Source organism: Stegostoma tigrinum, chromosome 13, assembly GCF_030684315.1.
Source record: "Stegostoma tigrinum isolate sSteTig4 chromosome 13, sSteTig4.hap1, whole genome shotgun sequence".
Classification (NCBI taxonomy): Eukaryota; Metazoa; Chordata; class Chondrichthyes; order Orectolobiformes; family Stegostomatidae; genus Stegostoma; species Stegostoma tigrinum.
The window spans coordinates 114,383-135,179 of NC_081366.1; the positions used below are offsets into that span (position 1 = coordinate 114,383).

General features: G+C 43.0%; 1 protein-coding gene across 3 annotated transcripts in view; it reads right to left on the minus strand.

The window, feature by feature from the left end:
* Positions 1-20,797, minus strand: part of arap3 (ArfGAP with RhoGAP domain, ankyrin repeat and PH domain 3) — a 350,166-nt gene that overhangs the window by 93,183 nt on the left and 236,186 nt on the right. For all 3 annotated transcript variants that reach the window (XM_059650536.1, XM_059650534.1, XM_059650535.1), the window contains 2 exons: positions 11,407-11,619; positions 2,636-2,741 (listed from right to left, as the gene is read on the minus strand). In XM_059650536.1, the coding sequence (XP_059506519.1) occupies positions 2,636-2,741; positions 11,407-11,619 (319 nt within the window). The remainder of the gene's footprint in view (positions 1-2,635; positions 2,742-11,406; positions 11,620-20,797) is intronic.

A 20,797-nucleotide genomic window follows, 5' to 3' on the forward strand; every position in this document is an offset into this window, starting at 1 on the left:
AGTCCAGGGAAGACGGACAGGTCAAGGGGGTGGGATGAGGTTAGTAGGTAGGAGATGGAGGCGCGGCTTGGGGTGGGAGGAAGGGATGGGTGAGAGGAAGAACAGGTTAGGGAGGCAGAGACAGGCTGGGCTGGTTTTGGGATGCAGTGGGTGGAGGGGAGATTTTGAAGCCCACATTGATACCATTGGGCTGCAGGGTTCCCAAGTGGAATATGAGTTGCTGCTCCTGCAACCTTCGGGTGGCAGGTGTGTACACACCACCTGTTGTTAGTCACTAACAGTCCCCATAAGCAGCTATTCACCCTCCCAACCTGATTGTTATCCACTCCTTTGTCTATCCAACTGTTTTTGTCCCTCTTTGAGTTCTATTCTATCGTTTATTCCCTACCCCTCCGCCCTATTTTCTGCATGTAAACTGACATTTTCCCAGCCACGATAACAAAGTGTGGAGCTGGATGAACACAGCAGGCCAAGCAGCATCTCAGGAGCACAAAAGCTGACGTTTTGGGCCAAGAGAGGGGGAGGCAGACCGAAGATGGAGAGAAAAGAAGACAGTCACCCAGTCTACGCTTTGCTTCCCCAATGTCGAAGGGGTCTGGGAAAGCCGACCCTGGGAAACAAGGCGTAGACTGGGTGACTGCTTCACAGACATTTATGTTCTCTTCGCAACAAAGACCCTGAACGACCAGTTGCCTGCCATTTTAACGCACCACCCTGCTCACTGGCCAACATCTGTGTCGCTGGCTTGCTGCAGTATTTCAGCAAAGCCCAATGCAAGCTGGAAAAACAACACCTCATTTTCCATTTGGGGACCCTGCAGCCCTCCGGACTCCATATCGAGTTCAATAATTTTAGGGCCTAAACATTCCTATGTCCCAGCCCCCTACCCACACACCAGGCCTTGTTATCACACAGCCTGCCATTACACACCACCTGTTGTTAGTCACTAACAGTCCCCATAAGCAGCTATTCACCCTCCCAACCTGATTGTTATCCACTCCTTTGTCTATCCAACTGTTTTTATCCCTTTTTGAGCTCTATCCTATCGTTCATTCCCTACCCCTCCGCCCTATTTTCTGCATGTAAACTGACATTTTCCTAGCCACGATAACAAAGTGTGGAGCTGGATGAACACAGCAGGTCAAGCAGCATCTCAGGAGCACAAAAGCTGACGTTTCGGGCCAAGAGAGGGGGAGGCGGACCGAAGATGGAGAGAAAAGAAGATAAGTGGAGAGGAGAGTATAGGTGGGGAGGTAGGGAGGGGATAGGTCAGTCCAGGGAGGACGGACAGGTCAAGGAGGCGGGATGAGGTTAGTAGGTAGGAGATGGAGGTGCGGCTTGAGGTGGGAGGAGGGGATAGGTGAGAGGAAGAACAGGTTAGGGAGGCGGGAACAAGCTGGGCTGCTTTTGGGATGCAGTGGGGGAGGGGGAGATTTTAAAGCTGGTGAAGTCCACATTGATACCATTGGGCTGTAGGGTTCCCAAGCGGAATATGAGTTGCTCTTCCTGCAACCTTCCAGTGGCATCATTATGGCACTGCAGGAGGCCCATGATGGACATGTCGTCTAAAGAATGGGAGGGGGAGTGGAAATGGTTGGCGACTGGGAGGTGCAGTTGTTTATTGCGAACCGAGTGGAGGTGTTCTGCAAAGTGGTCCCCAAAACTCCGCTTGGTTTCCCCAATGTAGAGCAAGGTATACTATATCCACTGTACCCGGTGTGGCTTCGTCTACATTGGGGAAACCAAGCGGAGGCCTCCCCCTTTCTCCCTATTTATGTCGGAACCCTCTCCCCATCCCCCTCTCTGATGAAGGGTCTAGGCCCGAAACGTCAGCTTTTTTGCTCCTGAGATGCTGCTTGGCCTGCTGTGTTCATCCAGCTTCACACTTTGTTATCTTGGATTCTCCAGCGTCTGCAGTTCTCATTATCTCTTTTCCCAGCCACCATCAGTTCTGAGGAAGGGTCACTGGATCAGAAACGTTAACTCTGATCTTTTTCTTCACAGATGCTGCTGGGCCTGCAGAGCTATTCCAGCAACTTTGTTTTTCCTCCTGATTTACAACATCTACAGTTCTTTCGGTGACAAATTTAGGGCCCATGCATGACCCCTGTAGCACATCACTCATTCAGTCTTAGAACCTTAAATTCAGATGTTTTTGCTGACTCACTGTTTCCTGTTAGCCAGCCAATTTTCTATCCATCCTCTTAAGTTAACTCTGCACTATGAGCCTTTAATTTGCACAATTTTCCACCTTGGTTGTGACGCCTTATCAAATGCCTTGTGGAAGTCTAAGTATAGGGCAGCTTATTTCAATTTGATAAAGAAGAAATATTTATAGACCAGATGCACTTGTATCGTGAACGAAAACATGAATCAATCAAAAATCTAACAACTGTCTTACAAAGAAAGTTTTTGAGTTTACATTTAGGTTTAAGGATGCTTCAGAATAATAGTGAAAATCTTGTTTGAGGGAGCCATTCTGAAAGCTAATGTGCAAAATTCATTGTCATCTAGAGCATTTTTTGCAGTTTTAGAGTTGATGATATGTTTCTTGAGAAGTTCTTCCCAAAATGCCAACTTGTTCAAATGGAACTGCTTCTTGCCCAACTTAGCTAATCAATGAAATAAGACTAACCTGTAAAGGTGACCAATCAGAGCAGCGAGAGTCATTCTGTTAACCCTTGGGAGTTCACGAATGATTTCTTTGTACTGTTTCAGTCGCTGGGGTTTGTAGGGAATCTCTGAAAGAAAGGATGGAAAACTAATTCATAGCAATGTGCTTTTCTTCTTGAGGTGTGTGCGAACTACTTATCTGAATAAGAAAGCAATTAGAAGACCCGAAAGGAGGCATAAGAAAAGACTGTGAACAAGATTGGGGAGAATCTAAAGACATTTTAGAATATTTCAAAAGAAAAAAGATTAACCATGGAAAGATTAGGATCCATTAGGAACTGAGGCGGCAACCTGTGAGTGAAGCTGCAGGATACAGAAAGGTGTTGAATGAATGTTTCCCTTTTGTCTTCATTCTGGAAAAGGAGAACATACATATGGAATTCAAGCTGTGGGCTTGTGAAGAACTTGCACAGTTTGACACAGGAAATTGGGAGGTACTGGAGGCTCTATTGGCCTTAAAGACAGACAAATCCCCTGGCCTGGATGAAATGCATCCCGGCTGCTCTGGGAGGCGAGGCAGGAAATTGCAGGGGCTTAACAAAAACTTTTAATTCCTCTCTGGCTATGGGGGAATTTTCAGAGGACTGGAGGATGGCTAACGTGGTTCCACTTTTCAAGAAGGGTGGTAGAGATGAATCAGGAAATTACGGTCCAGTGAGTCTCATTCAGTGACAGAGGAGCTATTAGAGAAAATTTTGAAGGAGTGAAATTAATACCCATTTGGAAATGCATGGATTAATCGGGATAGTCAGCATGATTTTGTCAGATGGAGGTCATGCCTAATAAATCTGATAGAACTTTTTGAAACTGTGATCAAGTGTATGGGTGGAAGAACAAGGCGCAGAACTGTATGAGCACAGCAAGCCGAGCAGCATCAGAGGAGCAGGAAGGCCAATGTCCCGGGCCTAGACCCTTGCTCAGAAATCATCTGCAGTTCCTACTATCTATGGATGAGAGTTCAGTTTATATAATTTATATGGATTTTAGCAAAGCTTTTGACAACCTCCCACATTGGAGACTGATTGAGAAGGTTAAAGCACATGGGAATTCAGGGAAATTTGGTGAGATGGATCAGAAGCTGGCTCAGTAATAGGATCCAAAGGGCAGTGGCAGAAGGCCTTTTTGTGTGACTGGAGGCTGATGTCCAGTGGTGTACCGCAGGGATCAGAATTGGATGCTTACTGTGTGTTATATATATAAGGTATACAGATGTAAATGTGGGGGGAATGTTAATCAAATTTGCAGATGACAGCAAGATTGGTAGATTGGTTAATAGTGAAGTTGATGATTGTAGGTTTCAGCAGAACATAGATGAGTTGGTCAGATGGGCAGACCTGTGGCAAATGGTGTTCAACACTGATAAGTGAAAGGTGATGCATTTTGGAAGAAGAAAGAGGACGAGGGAGTGTTTAGCGATTGGTGGGACACTGGGTAGCTTATAGGTAAAAGGGATCTTGGGGTAATTGCTCACAAATCTCTGAAGTTGGCAGGCCACATGAATAGGATAGTTAAGAAGGCATATGGGACACTTGCTTTCATCAGTCGTGGCATACAGTATACGAATGAGGAGATAATGATGAAATTGTACAGAACATTGGTGAGGCAACAATGGTAGTACTGCATACAAAAAAAGAAGTTGCTGGAAAGGCTTAGCAGGTCTGGCAGCATCTGTGAAGAAAAAATCAGAATTAATGTTTTGGGAACAGAGACCATTCCTCAGTTCTGTGTGCATTTCTGGTCATCTTATTACAGGAAGAATGTGTTAGTACTTGACGGGGTACAGAGAAGGTTCACTAGGATGTTGTCTGGAACGGAGAAATTGAATCAGAAGGAGAGACTAGATCGGCGTGGAATTGTTTTCTTTAGAGCAGAGAAGACTGAGGGGAGAAATGATTGGGATGTCCAGGATTATGAGGGGTTTAGACGGGGTGAGTAGAGAGCAGCTGTTCCCCTTGGCTGTGGGGGAAATCATGAGAGGGCATAGTTTTCGGGTAAGGGGTAGGAGATTCAGAGGCGATTTGGGGAAAAAACCTTTTCACTCAGCTGGTAGTAGAATTCTGAAGTGCACTGCCTGGGAATATAGCGGAAGCTGGAAAACTTACAACCTTTAAAAAATATTTGAATGAGCACTTAAAATGTCATAACATTCATGAATATAAAACAAGTGCAGGACATTGGGATTAGCACACTGTTAACGATAGCTATGTTGGTGCAGGCTTAATTGTCCAATGGGCCTTTTCTGTGTTGTACGTATCTATGGAACTGCATAAATCAGGTGCTAGCGAGTTTTGAGAATATTTGTAGCTCAGGTTGAGGTTCTGGATGGATTTGCTCGCTGAGCTGAAGGGTTAGTTTTCAGATGTTTTGTCACCATTCTAGGCAACATCATCAGTGAGCCTCTGACGAAGCGCTGGTGTTGTGTCCCGCTTTCTATTTATCTGGTTAGGTTTCCTTGGGTTGGTGATGTCATTTCCTGTTCTTTTTCTCAGAGGATGGTAGATTGGCTCCAACTCAATGTGTTTGTTGATGGATTTCATCTACAAAATACCTTGCAAGAACTGTGACAAACACTACATTGGACAAACTGGCAGAAAGCTAGCCACCAGGATACTTGAACATCAACTAGCCACAAAACGACATGACCCACTATCACTCGTATCCTTACACACAGATGAGGAAGGACACCACTTTGATTGGGACAACACATCCATCCTAGGACAAGCCAAACAGAGACATGTACGAGAATTCCTAGAAGCATGGCATTCCAACCGGAAATCCATCAACAAACACAGTGATTTGGAGCCAATCTACCATCCCCTGAGAAAAAGAACAGGAAATGACATCACCAATGCAGGAAATGACATTACCAACCCAAGGAACCCTAACCAGATAAATAGAAAGTGGGACATAACACCAGCGCTTTGTCGGAGGCTCACTGATGATGTTGCCTAGAATGGTGACGAAACGTCTGAAAACTAATCCTCCAGCTCAGCGAGCAAACTCACATCCATAAATCAGGTCTTCTACATCTGTCAATATTGATTGGAGATCATTGCTAACAATAGAGAAGGAGAACATAGGTACAGAACATGGGGAAAGGGACTATGAGGAGATTGTGCAGTTTGATATAGAGAGTGAGGATGTTATAGAATCATAGAGTCATTGAGTTATGCAGCACAGAAACAGGCCCTATGGCCTGCCAGGTCCATGCTTATCAATAAACATGAAACTACACTTGCCCAATTTATTTACACCTGGTTATAGCCAGGTATTTCAACTGCTCATCAAGTTACCTCTTAAATATTGCAAGACCACTGCCCTATTAGAGCCTTTGGTGAATTTAAAAAATGGACAAGTCCCAAGGTCCTGGTAAGTTATAGCCCAGGCTGCTGTGGGTAATGAGGGAGGAAATTACAATGGCCCTGACATAAACTTTTAATTCCTGTCTAGTCTTAGGGGAAATGCACTGTACCAGAGGGATGCTATTGTAGTTTTACTTTTCAAAAACCTTAACCCTAACTCAGAAAATTGCAAATAATTAGAAATGTGAGTCTCACATCCGTGGTAGGAAAACATTGGAGAAAATTCTGTAGAGAATTAATCACCATTTGGAGAGGCAAGCTTTGGCCAGGGATTGTCAGCGTAGATTTATCAGAGGGAGGTTATGACTAATAAAATTGATTGAATTTGGATGAGGGTAATGCTGTTGATATAGTTTAAATGGATTTCAGCAAAACCTTTGAGAAGGTCTCACATGGGAGACCAACAGTGAACGTAAAAGCATTTGGGATCCAGGAGAATTGGGCAAAGTTTAGTGGCATTAGACAGTGAGTAGTAATAAAAGGGTGCTTGTGTGATTAAGCCTAGAGTCCAGTTACATACCACAAATATTGGTGCTGGGACGTTGATTGTGTTAGATAGATATAAATCATATAGAAGCAAATGTGGGGAGGAAGATCACAAGGTTTGCCGATGACATGAAGATTGGTTGGGTGGTTGTAGTGAGAAAGAAGGTGCTAGGTTACAGGAGTTATATGGATGGATTGGTCAAATGGACCAATCAGTGGAAGATGGAATTTAATCTTAACAAGTGTGACATGATACACTGTGGAAGAAGGAATAAAGCAAGGGCGTATTCAATGATTGGCAGGATATTAGGAAGCTCAGAGGAACAAAGGGATCTTGGGGTGTTTGTCCACAGATCCCTGAAAGTGTCAGGGCAGGTTAATAGGGTGGTTAGGAAAGCATACGGGCCACTTGCTTTTATCAGTTGTGGCATAGATTATAAAAGGAGAGAGATTATGTTGGAGCTAAGTAAGATTTTGGTTAGGCCACAGCTGAAGAACTATGTGTCATTCTGGTCACCAGACTGTAAGGAGGATGTGATTGCCCAATAGGAGTTGCAGAGAAGATTCAATAGGATATTGCCTTGGATGGAGCATTTTAGCTATGAAGAGTCTGTTTCTATGCTGTATGACTCTATGACTATGAGAGAGGCTGGGTAAGCTCAGGTTGTTGTCTTTAAAGCAGAGAATGCTGAGAGTAGTGAACCTGTGTAATTCGCTATCACAAAAGGCAGCCAATGTCAAAACATTGTGCAAATTCAAGAAGGAGTTGGACACAGGCTAAACGGATCAAAGTATCCAGGCTAAAGGGGAAAAAGCAGGAACAGTACATTTCAGTTGGATGACCAGCCTCGAGGTTTTGGGACTTTATTGACTCAAAGGTTGGTGCACTGCCTGATAAGGTTGTATAGACAAGAAAACTCACCTTTAAAAAAATACTTGGATGAACACGAGAAATGTCATTACATTAAATGCAATGGGTCAAGTTCTGGACAGTGGGATTGGTGTAGATTTCGAGTAATTTTTGTTGATGCAGATTCAATCGACTGAATGGCAATTTTTGAGCAGTATGGTTTTATGAAGAGTGCAGTTGCAATGTTTGAAAAGGACAGTACGATATATTCTAGCATGAAATATAACATGAAAGAAACAGAGAAGGAACTAACTATTTGGTTTAGCAAGTCAAAGTCTTCGTTGAAATAAACTGATCTTTCACTTTCCTCCCTCAACTTTCATCCTCTTTATTTTAAGCAGCAGTAAGTTCTTTCTTCTGCCACACTTGAACAAACAAAGTTTGAGAGGCAGCTCAGTGAGGCAATTCCCAAAAGAATGAAGCTGGGAGAGGCTGAGGTAAAGTTTCACTCTGATGTTACTGCATGTGGGTTTAGAATTAAAGAAATCTCTCTTCATACAAAGTCAAATTACTTGTAAACTGAAAGAAAGCCAGTAACAAGGGAAATATTTATTCTGTATGACAAAACAAATCGAGGGAATTATTGTTGTGATTCATTGCAAATCCACAAACACTGCATATTGTTCAGGTATGAATTTCAAAAAAATGTTTCCTGATTTACAACTAGCCTTATCGAATTGAATACTTTTTTTTCAGAAAGGGAAAAAGTTTTAAGATTGAGGAAAAATTTCATCTCTCAGAGACATGAGAGTCTTTGGAATTCTGCCACAGAGATCTGTGGGAACAGAGTCATTGTGTATACTAAAGATTGAGATAGAAATATTCTCGATCAATTGGGGAATCCAGAGTTAAGGGGAAAGGGCAGAAAAGTAGACATGGAGAATATTGGTTCAGCCATGATCCTACTCAACAGCAGAGCAGGCTCGAGGGGCCAAATGGTCTTCTCTGGTTCTATTTTGTATGTTCTTATGCAAGCAATGTTCCAATATCCAGTTCATAAAATAGTCCAATCAGATATTTAGAAAGTGAGCAGTGAACGTGTACTCGTAGCGGTGTGAACATAGAGTTTACTTGGAGTAGGCAATGACACACATCCTAACATAATATTGGGCATGGACCAGAATTTTTATAAATTTAGAAGCTTAATTCTGAAAAAAAAATCATAAAAACCTGTCATAGATGCTTTCTTTTATTAAGTATATAAGATGTACTGCTTATTAAATCAGTTGCATTGGATACAGTGGACTGGAAGTTGGAAGCATATTGTATTACTTTGGCAATTAGGATGAATTTTGCATTTCTACACTACCAGAAGAGGATGTTTCTAAATACAGACATGCATTTGAAAGGAATAATGATATGAAAGTAAATTAATGATTCTCCAACTCAATGCTCCTGTCAAAATAGATTTTCCATTGCAAGGCAGGATTGATAGATTTTTCGAAACATCACTGAGGTAATTCACCATTGTCTTCTCAAACATGATTCAAGATGGGCATTAAATTCTGGTACTGCCTGTAATACTTATGTTCTGTGAACAAATGAAAGAGAATTGTACAGCATGTTGAAGAGTATTTAATTTATATACCTTAATATTGTGTCTGGAATTTGGATTTCAAAATAAACACAGATGGATTTGATTACTTCTGTGAAGACTTCCCGACCCGAAACATCAAACTTCCTGCTGGTCTGATGCTGCTGGCCTGCTGTGTTCCTCCAGCTCCACACTGTGTTGTGGCTGATCTGTGGCCAAGGTCTATCTACCTACTTTTAGCCCATATCTTTAATACTTCCGCTTCACAAAAGAAAATTATCTATCTCAGATTTAAAATGAACAACTGATCCAGTATCCACTGTCATTTGTGGAAGAGAGTTCTAAAAACCCACCATCCTTTGTGTGTAGAAAAGCATCCGAACATAGTCTGGGCCTAACTCTCAGGCCACGCCCCTTAGTTCTAGAATTTCTAACAAGTGAAAATAGTTCACCTTTATCTACTGTCTTTTCCTTCTAAATCCTAGACAAGACAAGCATAATTTGTATAATCTCTACTCATAACTTAACCCCTGAAGTCCAGGTATCATTCTTGTAAACCTTTATTGTACTAGCTCCAAGGTGAATATATTCTTCCTAAGGTGTGGAGTCCAAATCTGCTCACAGTACTCCAACTGAGGTCTAATGAATATTTTATTCAACAGCAGTTTGACTTCTGCATCCTTGTACTCCTATCCAGTTTTGTTTTTTAAAAAAAGGTCAGTGTCCTGCAGGAACAATGATTAAATTCAGCATTTGTCACAAAGCAGGTGACTGTACACCCTGTGGTTTTAATGGAAATATGTTCATACTGATGGGTTTACAGCAGGTATCACAAACTTGCATTGCCATTAAATTTATTTTCAGTTCAGAGCAAGATTTTTTTAAATTATTTGAGAAGACACCAGGGCTGAGTTCAAGGCTGAATTTGCTTTTGTCTTAGAAAGAGTTCAAGGCAGTTCAGAGAACTAGTCATCTCAGTAGAAGGATTAAGATGGTAAAGCTTCCAAACCAGGCCCTCAGATTTATGGAAACTTGGTGTTGGTAGCTTTGGAAAGGACTCATTGGATTGTCTCTACAATCCACAGTAGTGAAATCACAAGATAAATGGAATCCTAAACCAATAAGATTAGGTAAAATCTTTCTGGACTTGAGCCTCTGTTATGGATAGTTCCAGTAAACAGATTGAAACATTGCTTTGTTATATGTGTTACATCAATCTTCTATACTTGGAAAACTTGTTTTTAATCTTTTATTAAAGAAAATCAGGAGCATTTTGTGAATATTTTCAGTGAATGAACCACATTTATTAACCAAACAAAAATACACATGGTCTATCAAGGACAAGTTCTCTTCAATGATCTGACTCGTCCAGTAAAACCCTCAGCTCAGAGCATAGCACAGCAAAACCAGGGGTAGATTGGTGTAAATGTAACTGTTTTTCTTTGCTTGGATGTGCACTCATATTTTGGAGTCTAATCGATAGGCATTACAGTGTTTCTTTTATTCCTGAGATGTAAACATGACTGTCCAGCTCATCAATTATACTACATCTGTAATATCTAAAATTTGTTCTCAGGGAGTGTGTGTCTCTGGTTAGGTCACCATTTATTGCCCATTCCGAACTGCTATGAGCCTGGAGTCGCAGGTAGGCCAGATCAGGCAAGGAAGGCAGATTTGATTCCCTAAAGAACATTAGTGAACCAGATTGGTTTTTATGACAGTAGTTATACAATCACCATTAGACTGGCTTTTAATTCCAGATTTTACTGAAGTCAGATTTCACCAAGTGCCACAATGGGATTTGAACTTATGTTCCCAGAACAATAACCTGAGATTTTGTGTTTCCAGTCCAGTGACATTACACTAAATCTCCTGCCCCCTCCCTGCTAACCAGTCTCTGCTTCCACAAATTGGTCTTAAAAGGGTGATGGTGCACTAAATCATTTAGAGGGCAGTTAAAGGCAGTCATGTTGCTGTCAATCTGGAGTCACACATAGGCCACTCTATCTATAAGTAGCAGCTTACCCTCCATAGAGGGAATTAGTGAAGCAGAGAGGTTTTTAACAACAAATTGACATGTAGTTTCATGATTATTGGTAATGTAATTAGCCTTTTATTTGTAATGTATTCATTAACTGAACTTGTTCTGGAGTATGAGAAGAAACTCTGGATTACTCGCCAGTAACATTATTCCTACGTTATTGCTCTTGGTAGACATGTGGATAACAGTCACAAAAATCACAGTTGTGAGAATGAAGACGAGGATGAGCTCCATCGTCAAAAGAAACAGCAGACTCCAGTGTCACTTGGAAGTGAGCAGCAAACATTTGCTTAATAGCTAGCAGTTACATCAAATTGAGTTACCTGCAAGCAGAAAAGGAGTGTACTTAGCAAATATACTTAATCATATTCCTTGCTAATGCTTCAAAATAGTAGCTTACCTGCAGCTTCTTTCCATTGGAGGTGAAGTTCCATCACAAAAACTGGGTCATCAATTTCTCGGAAAAACCTCTTGAGAACATCAGTGACATCCTCAATGAAGTGTTCCCCTGTCCTCAGCTTCACATTCCTGGCATCTTTTCGAAACTCATCCATCAGGAGTTTGATGCGTGACTTGGCTCCATTTTTCCTGTAAATCCCCTCATGCCGCAGACCTGTGAAGAACAGCAAGGTTGGTTACACGGAGACCCACCAATCAGCAACACCTTATCTTGGATTTGATCCAAGTCAATAATTGGAGAGAACCCACTCTATAGGCAACGTGCAAAATAACTGTATGGATTTCTGATCACCACACCTTGGGAAACACATGAATATCATAACGTCATACAGCAGAGAAACAGGCCAACAATATGTCACTGCTCACCAACAAACACCAAACTACACTTATCCAACTGCCTAAGTCCTGCAAACTTAAGTAATTCTCCAGATGCTTCTTAAATGTTGTGACAGTATGTGCCTCCATCACCGTCTCAGGCAGCACTTTCCAAATTTATACTAGCAATCTACATAGATCTTAGTATTCCCTCTAGCCATTGGCAAGGTCTCAGAGAATAGTCAATGTTGTTCTTTCATTTTAGAAGGGAAACATGAATAACTCAGGAAATAATAGGTCAGTGAGTCTTCCATCAGTAGTAGGGAAATTATTAAAGAAGATTCTTAGGGACAGGATTTAATCACAGAATTAACTTATTAGGGATAGTCAGCTTCGTTTTGTGTGAGGGAAATCTTGTCTCACAAACTTGATTGAATTATTTTTCAGGAAGTGAAGAAGGTGATTGATGAAGGTAGGGCAGTAGATGTTGTCTACATGGACTTTGCTAAAGCATTTGACAAGCTCCCTTATGGTAGGCCGGTTCAGAAGATAAAGTCCCATGGAATACATGGTGAGTTGGTAATTTGGATACAAAATTGCTTCAGTCATTGAACACAGATAGTAGTTGTGGAGAGATGTTTTTCTGGCTGGAGGTCTGCGACCAGTGGTTTTTCATAAGAATCAGTGCACTGTTATTTCGAATATATACAAATGGTTTGGATGAAAATGATGGTGGTCTGATTGAAAAGGTTAAGAATCACACAAAAATTGGTGGAGTTGCAGATAGTCAAGTCGGCTGTCAAAGAATATAGCAGAATAGAGATCAGTTGGAAAGTTGGGGAGAGAAACGGCAGATGGAGTTTAATCTGGACAAGTGTGACGTGATGCACTTGGGAGGTCAACTGCAAGAGGAAAGTGTTCAGGAATCATGGAGTCCAGGTGCACTGTTCCCTAAAAGTGACAACACAAATGTATAAAGTGGTAAAGAATGCATATGGCGTGCTTGCCTTCATCGGTTGGAGCACTAAGGATAAAAGTTGACAAGTCATGTTGCAGCTGCATAAAACTTTAGTGAGGCCACAATTGCAGTATTGTGTGCAGCTCTGGTCACAACACTATAGGGACGATGTGAAGACCTTGGGGAAGGTGTAAAAGAGGTTTACCGTTATGTTGCCTGCATTGCAACGTATTAGCCATAATGAAAGGTTAAACTAACTTGGATTGTTCACTTGAATGTTGGAGGCTGAGGAGTGACCTGATAGAATTGTATAAAAGTATGAGAGGCATGAATAGGGTGGATAGTTGGAATCTTTTTCCCAGGGTGAAAATGTCAAATACTAGGAGCATAGGTTTAAGATGACAGGGGGAAAATTTAAAGGAGATGATGGCAAGTAGTTGGAATGTGCTTCCAGGGGAATTGATCAAAGCAGGTATGATAGCAATACTTAAGAGGCATTTAGACAGACAAATAAACAAGCAGCGAATAGAGAGATAGGTGCAGGCAGATGGGATTAGCTTAGAAGGCAACAAGGGTTTAAACTAATTCAGCAGGGGGATGGGAACCAAAATTGTTGATCGAGTGTAGACAAGGTTGAGAGTAGGGAGGTCCGAAATAAAGTTTCAGGGACACAAGATGGCACCAGCAAGCAAGAAGTTGGCTTGAAGTGTGTCTATTTCAACGCCAGGAGCATCTGGAATAAGGTGGATGAACTTGCAGCATGGGTCGGTACCTGGGACTTCGATGTTGTGGCCATTTCGGAGACATGGATAGAGCAGGGACGGGAATGGTTGTTGCAGGTTCCGGGATTTAGATGTGTCAGTAAGAACAGAGAAGATGGTAAAAGGGGCAGAGGTGTGGCATTGTTGGTCAAGGACAGTATTACAGTTGCAGAAAGGATGTTTGGGGTCTTGTCAACTGAGGTAGTATGGGCTGAGGTTAGAAACAGGAAAGGAGAGGTCACCCTAGTGGGAGTTTTCTATAGGCCTCCCAATAGTCCCAGATATGTAGAGGAAAGGCTAGTAAAGATGATTCTCGATAGGAGTGAGAGAGACATGGTAGTTGTCATGGGGTCTTCAACTTTCCAAATATTAATTGGGAACACTATAGTTCGAGTACCATAGATGGGTCCGTTTTTGTCCAGTGTGTGCAGGAGGGCTTCCTGACACAGTACATAGACAGGCCAACAAGGGGCGAACCCACATTGGATTTGGTACTGGGTAATAAGCCCTAGATTTGGAAATAGGTGAGCACTTTGGTGATAGTGATCACAATTCTGTTATGTTTACTTTAGTGATAGAGTGGGATACGTGTATACCACTGGGCAAGAGTTATAGCTGGGGAAAGGCAATTACGATGAGATTAGGCAAGATTTAGGGAGCATAGGATGGAGAAGGGAAGGGCAAGGGATGGGCACATTAGAAATGTGGAGCTTATTCAAGGAAAAGCTCCTGTGTGTCCTAGATAAGTATGTAACTGTCAGGCAGGGAGGAAGCTGTAGAGTGCGGGAGCCGTGGTTCACGAAGGAAGTAGAATCTCTGGTCAAGAGGAAGAAGAAGGCTTATGTTAGGATGCGATGAGAAGGCTCAGTCAGGGCACTTGAGGGTTACAAGGTAGCCAGGAAAGACCTAAAGAGACAGCTCAGAAGAACCAGGAGGAGACATGAGAAGTTGTTGGCAGATAGGATCAGGGTAAACCCTAAGGCTTTCTATAGGTATTTAAGGAATAAAAGAATGACGATAGTAAGATTATGGCCAATCAAGGATAGTAGTGGGAAGTTGTGTCTGGAATCAGAGGAGATAGGGGAAGCACTAAATGAATATTTTTCGACAGTATTAACTCTAGAAAATGACAATGTTTTTGAGGAGAATACTGAGATACAGGCTACTAGACTAGGTGGGATTGAGGGTCACAAGAAAGACGTATTAGAAATCCTACAGAGCATGAAAATAGATAAGTCGCCTGGGCCGGATGGGATTTATCCAAGGATCCTCTGGGAAGCCAGGAAGGAGATTGCCGAGCCTTTGGCATTGATCTTTAACTCGTCATTGTCTACAGGAATAGTGCCAGATGACTGAGGATAGCAAATATGGTTCCCCTGATCAAGAAGGGGAGTAGAGACAACCCTGGTAATTATAGACCAGTGAGCCTTACTTCAGTGAAGCCAAGCAGCATCTCAGGAGCACAAAAGCTGACGTTCCAGGCCTGTCAGCTTCTGTGCTCCTGAGATGCTGCTTGGCCTGCTGCGTTCATCCAGCTCTATAGTTTGTTATCTTGGATTCTCCAGCATCTGTAGTTCACATTATCACAGCCTTACCTCAATTGTTGGTAAAGTGTTGGAAAAGGTTCTAAGAGATAGGATTTATAATCATCTGGAAAAGAATAATTTGATTAGGGATAGTCAGCACGGTTTTGTGAAGGGTAGGTCGTGCTTCACAAACCTTATTGAGTTCTTTGAGATGGTGACCAAACAGGTAGATGAGAGTAAAACGGTTGATGTGGTGTACATGGATTTCAGCAAGGCATTCGATAAGGTTCCCCACAGTAGGCTATTGTACAAAATGCAGAGGGATGGGATTGTGGGCAATATGGCAGTTTGGATCGGAAATTGACATGCTGAATGAAGACAGAGGGTGGTGGTTGATGGGAAATGTTCATCCTGGAGACCAGTTACTAGTGGTGTACCGCAAGGGTCGGTGTTGGGTCCACTGCTGTTTGTCATTTTTATAAATGACCTGGATGGGGGCGTAGAAGGATGGGTTAGTAAATTTGCAGACGACACTAAGGTTGTTGGAGTTGTGGATAGTGATGAAGGATGTTGTAGGTTGCAGAGAGACATAGATAAGCTGCAGAGTTGGGCTGAGAGGTGGCAAATGGAGTTTAATGCGGACAAGTGTGAGGTGATGCACTTTGGTAGGAATAACCGGAATGCAAAGTACTGGGCTAATGGTGAAATTCTTGGTAGTGTAGGTGAGCAGAGAGATCTCGGTGTCCATGTACACAGATCCTTGAAAGTTACCACCCAGGTTGACAGGGTTGTCATGAAGGTATACAGTGTTTTAGCTTTTATTAATAGAGGGATCGAGTTCCGGAACCAAGAGGTTATGGTGAAGCTGTACAAAACTGTGGTGCGGCCGCACTTGGAGTATTGTGTACAGTTCTGGTCACCGCATGATAAGAAGGATGTGGAAGCTTTGGAAAAGGTGCAGAGGAGATTTACTAGGATGTTGCCTGGTATGGAGGGATGGTCTAACGAGGAAAGGCTGAGGGACTTGAGGCTGTTTTCATTGGAGAGAAGAAGGTTGAGATGTGACTTAATTGAAACATATAAAATAATCAGAGGGTAAGATAGGGTGGATAGGGAGAGCCTTGTTCCTAGGACAGTGATGGCAAGCATGAGGGGGCATAGCTTTAAATTGAGGGGTGAAAGATATAGGACAGATGTCAGAGGTAGTTTCTTTACTCAGAGAGTAGTAAGGGTATGGAATGCTTTGCCTGCAATGGTAGTAGATTCACCAACTTTAAGTGCATTTAAGTCATCATTGGACAAGCATATGGACATACATGGAATAGTGTAGTTTAGATGGGCTTTAGATTGGTATGACAGGTCGGCACAACATTGAGGGCCAAAGGGCCTGTACTGCGCTGTGATGTTCTATGTTCTATGTTGGCGCAGGCATAGAGGGCTGAAGGACCTGTTCCTGTGCTTTACTTCTATTTCTACCACTCTGTGTGAAATAACATTTTCTCAGATGTCCATTTGCTTCTCACCTCAAACTTATGGTCTCCGGTCTAAGAAACTTTCCATCCCAGGCAACATCTTGGAGAATATCTTCTCCTTCCTTTTTAGGTATACCTTTCTCTAGGTATGAGAGGAATAAGGGGATGCCTAGAGTAGGAATAGGGCCAGTCAAGGACCGAAGTGGGAAGTTGTGTGTGGACCCTGTGGAGATCGGAGAGATGCTAAATGAATATTTCGCATCTGTTTTCACTCAGGAAAAGGAGAATATTGTAGAGGAGATAACTGAGTTACGGGCTACTAGAATTGAAAGGATTAAGGTTAGTAAGGAGGAGGTGTTATCAATTCGAGAAGGTGTGAAGGTAGATAAATACCCTGGGCCAGATGGAATTTTTCCAAGGATTGTCTGGGAAGCTAGGGAGGAGGTGGCAGAGCCTTTGGCCTTGATCTTTGAGTCCTCATTGTCTACAGGTTTAGTACCAGAGGACTGGGGGATTGCAAATGTTGTGCCCTTGTTCAAGAAGGGCAGTAATGATGATCCAGGTAACTATAGACCTATGAGCCTTACGTTTGTTGTAGGAAACATTTTGGGAAGGATTATAAGAGATAGGATTTATAATCATCTAGCAAGCAACAATTTGATTAGAGATAGCATGGATTCGTCAAGGGCAGGTCGTGTCTCACAAACCTCATTGAGTTTTTTGAGAAGGTGACCAAGCATGTGGATGAGGGCAGGGCAGTTGAGGTGGTGTACATGGACTTCAGTAAAGCCTTTGATAAGTTTCCACATGGTAGGCTACTGGAGAAAATACAGAGGCACGGGATTGAGGGAGATTTAGCAGTTTGGATTAGAAACAAAGTTGCCTCCCAAGTGGATAAAAGGTTGTTAAGAAAGCATATGATGTTTTGGCTTTCATTAACAGGGGGATCAAGTTTCAGAGCTGCGAGGTTTTGCTGCAGCTCTACAAAACCCTGGTGAGACCACACTTGGAATATTGTGTCCAGTTCTGGTCGCCCTATTATAGGAAAGATGTGGAAGCTTTGGAGAGGGTGCAAAGGAGGTTTACCAGGATGCTGCCTGGACTGGAGGGCTTGTCTTACGAGGAGAGGTTGACTGAGCTCGGACTTTTCTCTCTGGAGAGAAGGAGGAAGAGAGGTGACCTGATCGAAGTGTACAAGGTAATGAGAGGCATGGATAGAGTCGATAGCCAGACACTTTTCCCCAGGGCAGGATTGATTGCCACGAGGGGTCATAGTTTTAAGGTGTTAGGAGGAAGGTATAGAGGAGACGTCAGAGGGAGGTTCTTCACCCAGAGAGTTGTGAGCGCATGGAATATTTTGCTGGTAGTCGTGGAAGCGGAGTCATTAGTGACATTTAAGCGACTGCTGGACATGCACATGGGCAGCAGCGAATTGAGGGGAATGTAGGTTAGGTTATTTTATTTTTGGATTAGGATTAGTCCATGGCACAACATCGTGGGCCGAAGGGCCTGTACTGTGCTGTACTTGTCTATGTTCTATGTTCTAAACTGGCTTTCTGTAAGAAGGCAACGAGTGGTGGTTGATGGAAAATATTCAGCCTGGAGTCCAATTACTAGTGGTGTGCCTCAAGGATCTGTTTTGGGACCACTGCTGTTTGTCATTTTTATAAATTACTTGGACGCGGGCATAGGTGGATGGGTTACTAAGTTTGCAGTTGACACTAAAGTCGTTGGAGTGGTGGACAGTGTGGAAGAATGTTGCAGGTTGCAGGAAGGCTTGGATAAACTGCAGAATTAGGCTGAAAGGTAGCAAATGGAGTTTAATATGGATAAATGTGAGGTGATTCACTTTGGGAAGAATAATAGGAAAGCAGAATACCGGGTCAATGGAAAGATTCTTGGTAGTGTCAATGTGCAGAGGAATCTTGGTGTCCATGAACACAGATCCCTGAAAGTTGCCACCCGAGTTGATAGTGCTGTTAAGAAGGCTTACGATGTTTTAGGTTTTATTGGTAGTGGGATTGAGTTCAGGAACCGTGATGTCATGCTGCAACTGTACAAAATGCTAGTGCGGCCTCATTTGGAATATCGCATGCAGTTCTGGTCACCTCATTACAGGAAGGATGTGGAAGCATTGGAGAAGGTGCAAAGGATTTTCACCAGGATGTTGCCTGGTTTGGAGCACAGGACCTATGAAGAAAGGCTGAGGCACTGGGGTCTGTTCTCATTGGAGAGAAGGAGGCTAAGAGGGGATTTAATGGAGACATACAAGATGATCAGAGGATTAGATAGGGTGGACAGTGAGAGTCTTTTTCTGAGGATGATGACTTCAGCTTGTACAAGGGGGCAGAGCTACAAATTGAGGACTGATAGATTAAGACAGATATCAGAGGCAATAAAATGTGAGGCTGGATGAACACAGCAGGCCAAGCAGCATCTCAGGAGCACAAAAGCTGACGTTTCGGGCCTAGACCCTTCATCAGAGAGGGGGATGTGGTATACTGCATCCACTGTACCCGGTGCGGCTTCCTCTACATTGGGGAAACCAAGCGGAGGCTTGGGGACCGCTTTGCAGAACACCTCCGCTCAGTTCGCAACAAACAACTGCACCTCCCAGTCGCAAACCATTTCCACTCCCCCTCCCATTCTCTTGATGACATGTCCATCATGGGCCTCCTGCACTGCCACAATGATGCCACCCGAAGGTTGCAGGAACAGAAACTCATATTCCGCCTGGGAACCCTGCAGCCTAATGGTATCAATGTGGACTTCACCAGTTTCAAAATCTCCCCTTCCCCTACTGCATCCCTAAACCAGCCCAGCTCTTCCCCCCCACCCACTGCATCCCAAAACCAGTCCAACCTGTCTCTGCCTCCCTAACCGGTTCTTCCTCTCACCCATCCCTTCCTCCCACCCCAAGCCGCACCCCCAGCTACCTACTAACCTCATCCCACCTCCTTGACCTGTCCGTCTTCCCTGGACTGACCTATCCCCTCCCTACCTCCCCACCTACACTCTCTCCACCTATCTTCTTTACTCTCCATCTTCGGTCCGCCTCCCCCTCTCTCCCTATTTATTCCAGTTCCCTCCCCCCATCCCCCTCTCTGATGAAGGGTCTAGGCCCGAAACGTCAGCTTTTGTGCTCCTGAGATGCTGCTTGGCCTGCTGTGTTCATCCAGCCTCACATTTTATTATCTTGGAATCTCCAGCATCTGCAGTTCCCATTATCTCAGATATCAGAGGCAGGTTCTTTACTCAGAGAGTGGTAAGGGCATAGAATGCCCTTCCTGCCAATGTAGTTAACTCAGCCACATTAGGGGCATTTAAACAGTCCTTGGATAAGCATATGGATAATGATGGGATAGTGTTGGGGGAGGGGTTTAGATTAGTTCACAGGTTGGCGCAAAGTCGAGGGCCAAAGGGCCTGTTCTGTGCTGTATTGTTCTATGTTCCATGTCGGTGCAATCATGTACTTTTGATAGTATGGCAACCAGAACTGCACTTAGAATTCCATCTGTGGCCTAACTAATGCTTTATGAAGTTGAAACAAGACCTCCTTGCTCCTATATTCTATGTCAGAAGTTACATAATACCTTGCCCTTCACTCTTCGAGGGGAGATTTGTTCAAACTGTGAAAAGTTACAGGAGGAATAATTCTCTGTCTGGGAGAGTCTGGAAGCAGGATACTTAGATTAAGAATACAGGGCAAGCCATATATAACTCAAATGAAGCCGAATTTGTTCACTCAGAAGGTGATTAGTTTTTGGAATTGTCTGCCCAGATGCCATGAGAATATTCAAGGTGGGAAAGGATAGATTTCTATAACTAAAAATTGCATGGAATATAGAGACGGTGAAGGAAAATGATTTTGAAGGGCATGTTTCTGTATTGTATGGCTCTCTAACTGGACCCAGAGGCAGAACATAATTGGCCATGTCGAGAGAGGAAAGCAGAATAAGGTTATCACAAGGGCCAGTTTCATTATCAGCTGTTAAATTCTCTAGGCTTCATGAGCTTTGCAAATGTGGGAGGAGATTTGGAGAGGTGCTTCGTAATGCCTCTAGACCAGTAATCAAGATTAATGATCAAGGGTCAGATGTTCAAATCCTACCAGAAGAGATGGGGAAATTTTAATTTGGAAAAAATATTGAAACTAAAAGCTAGTTTAATGATGGCCATGAAAACATTGTGATAATACACTATTTTTTATTCAATCACAGGACATGGGCATCATCAGCTTGGCAGAATCCCTAATTGCCCAGATGGTAAGAGTCACTCGCATTCTTGTCGTCTGTAGACT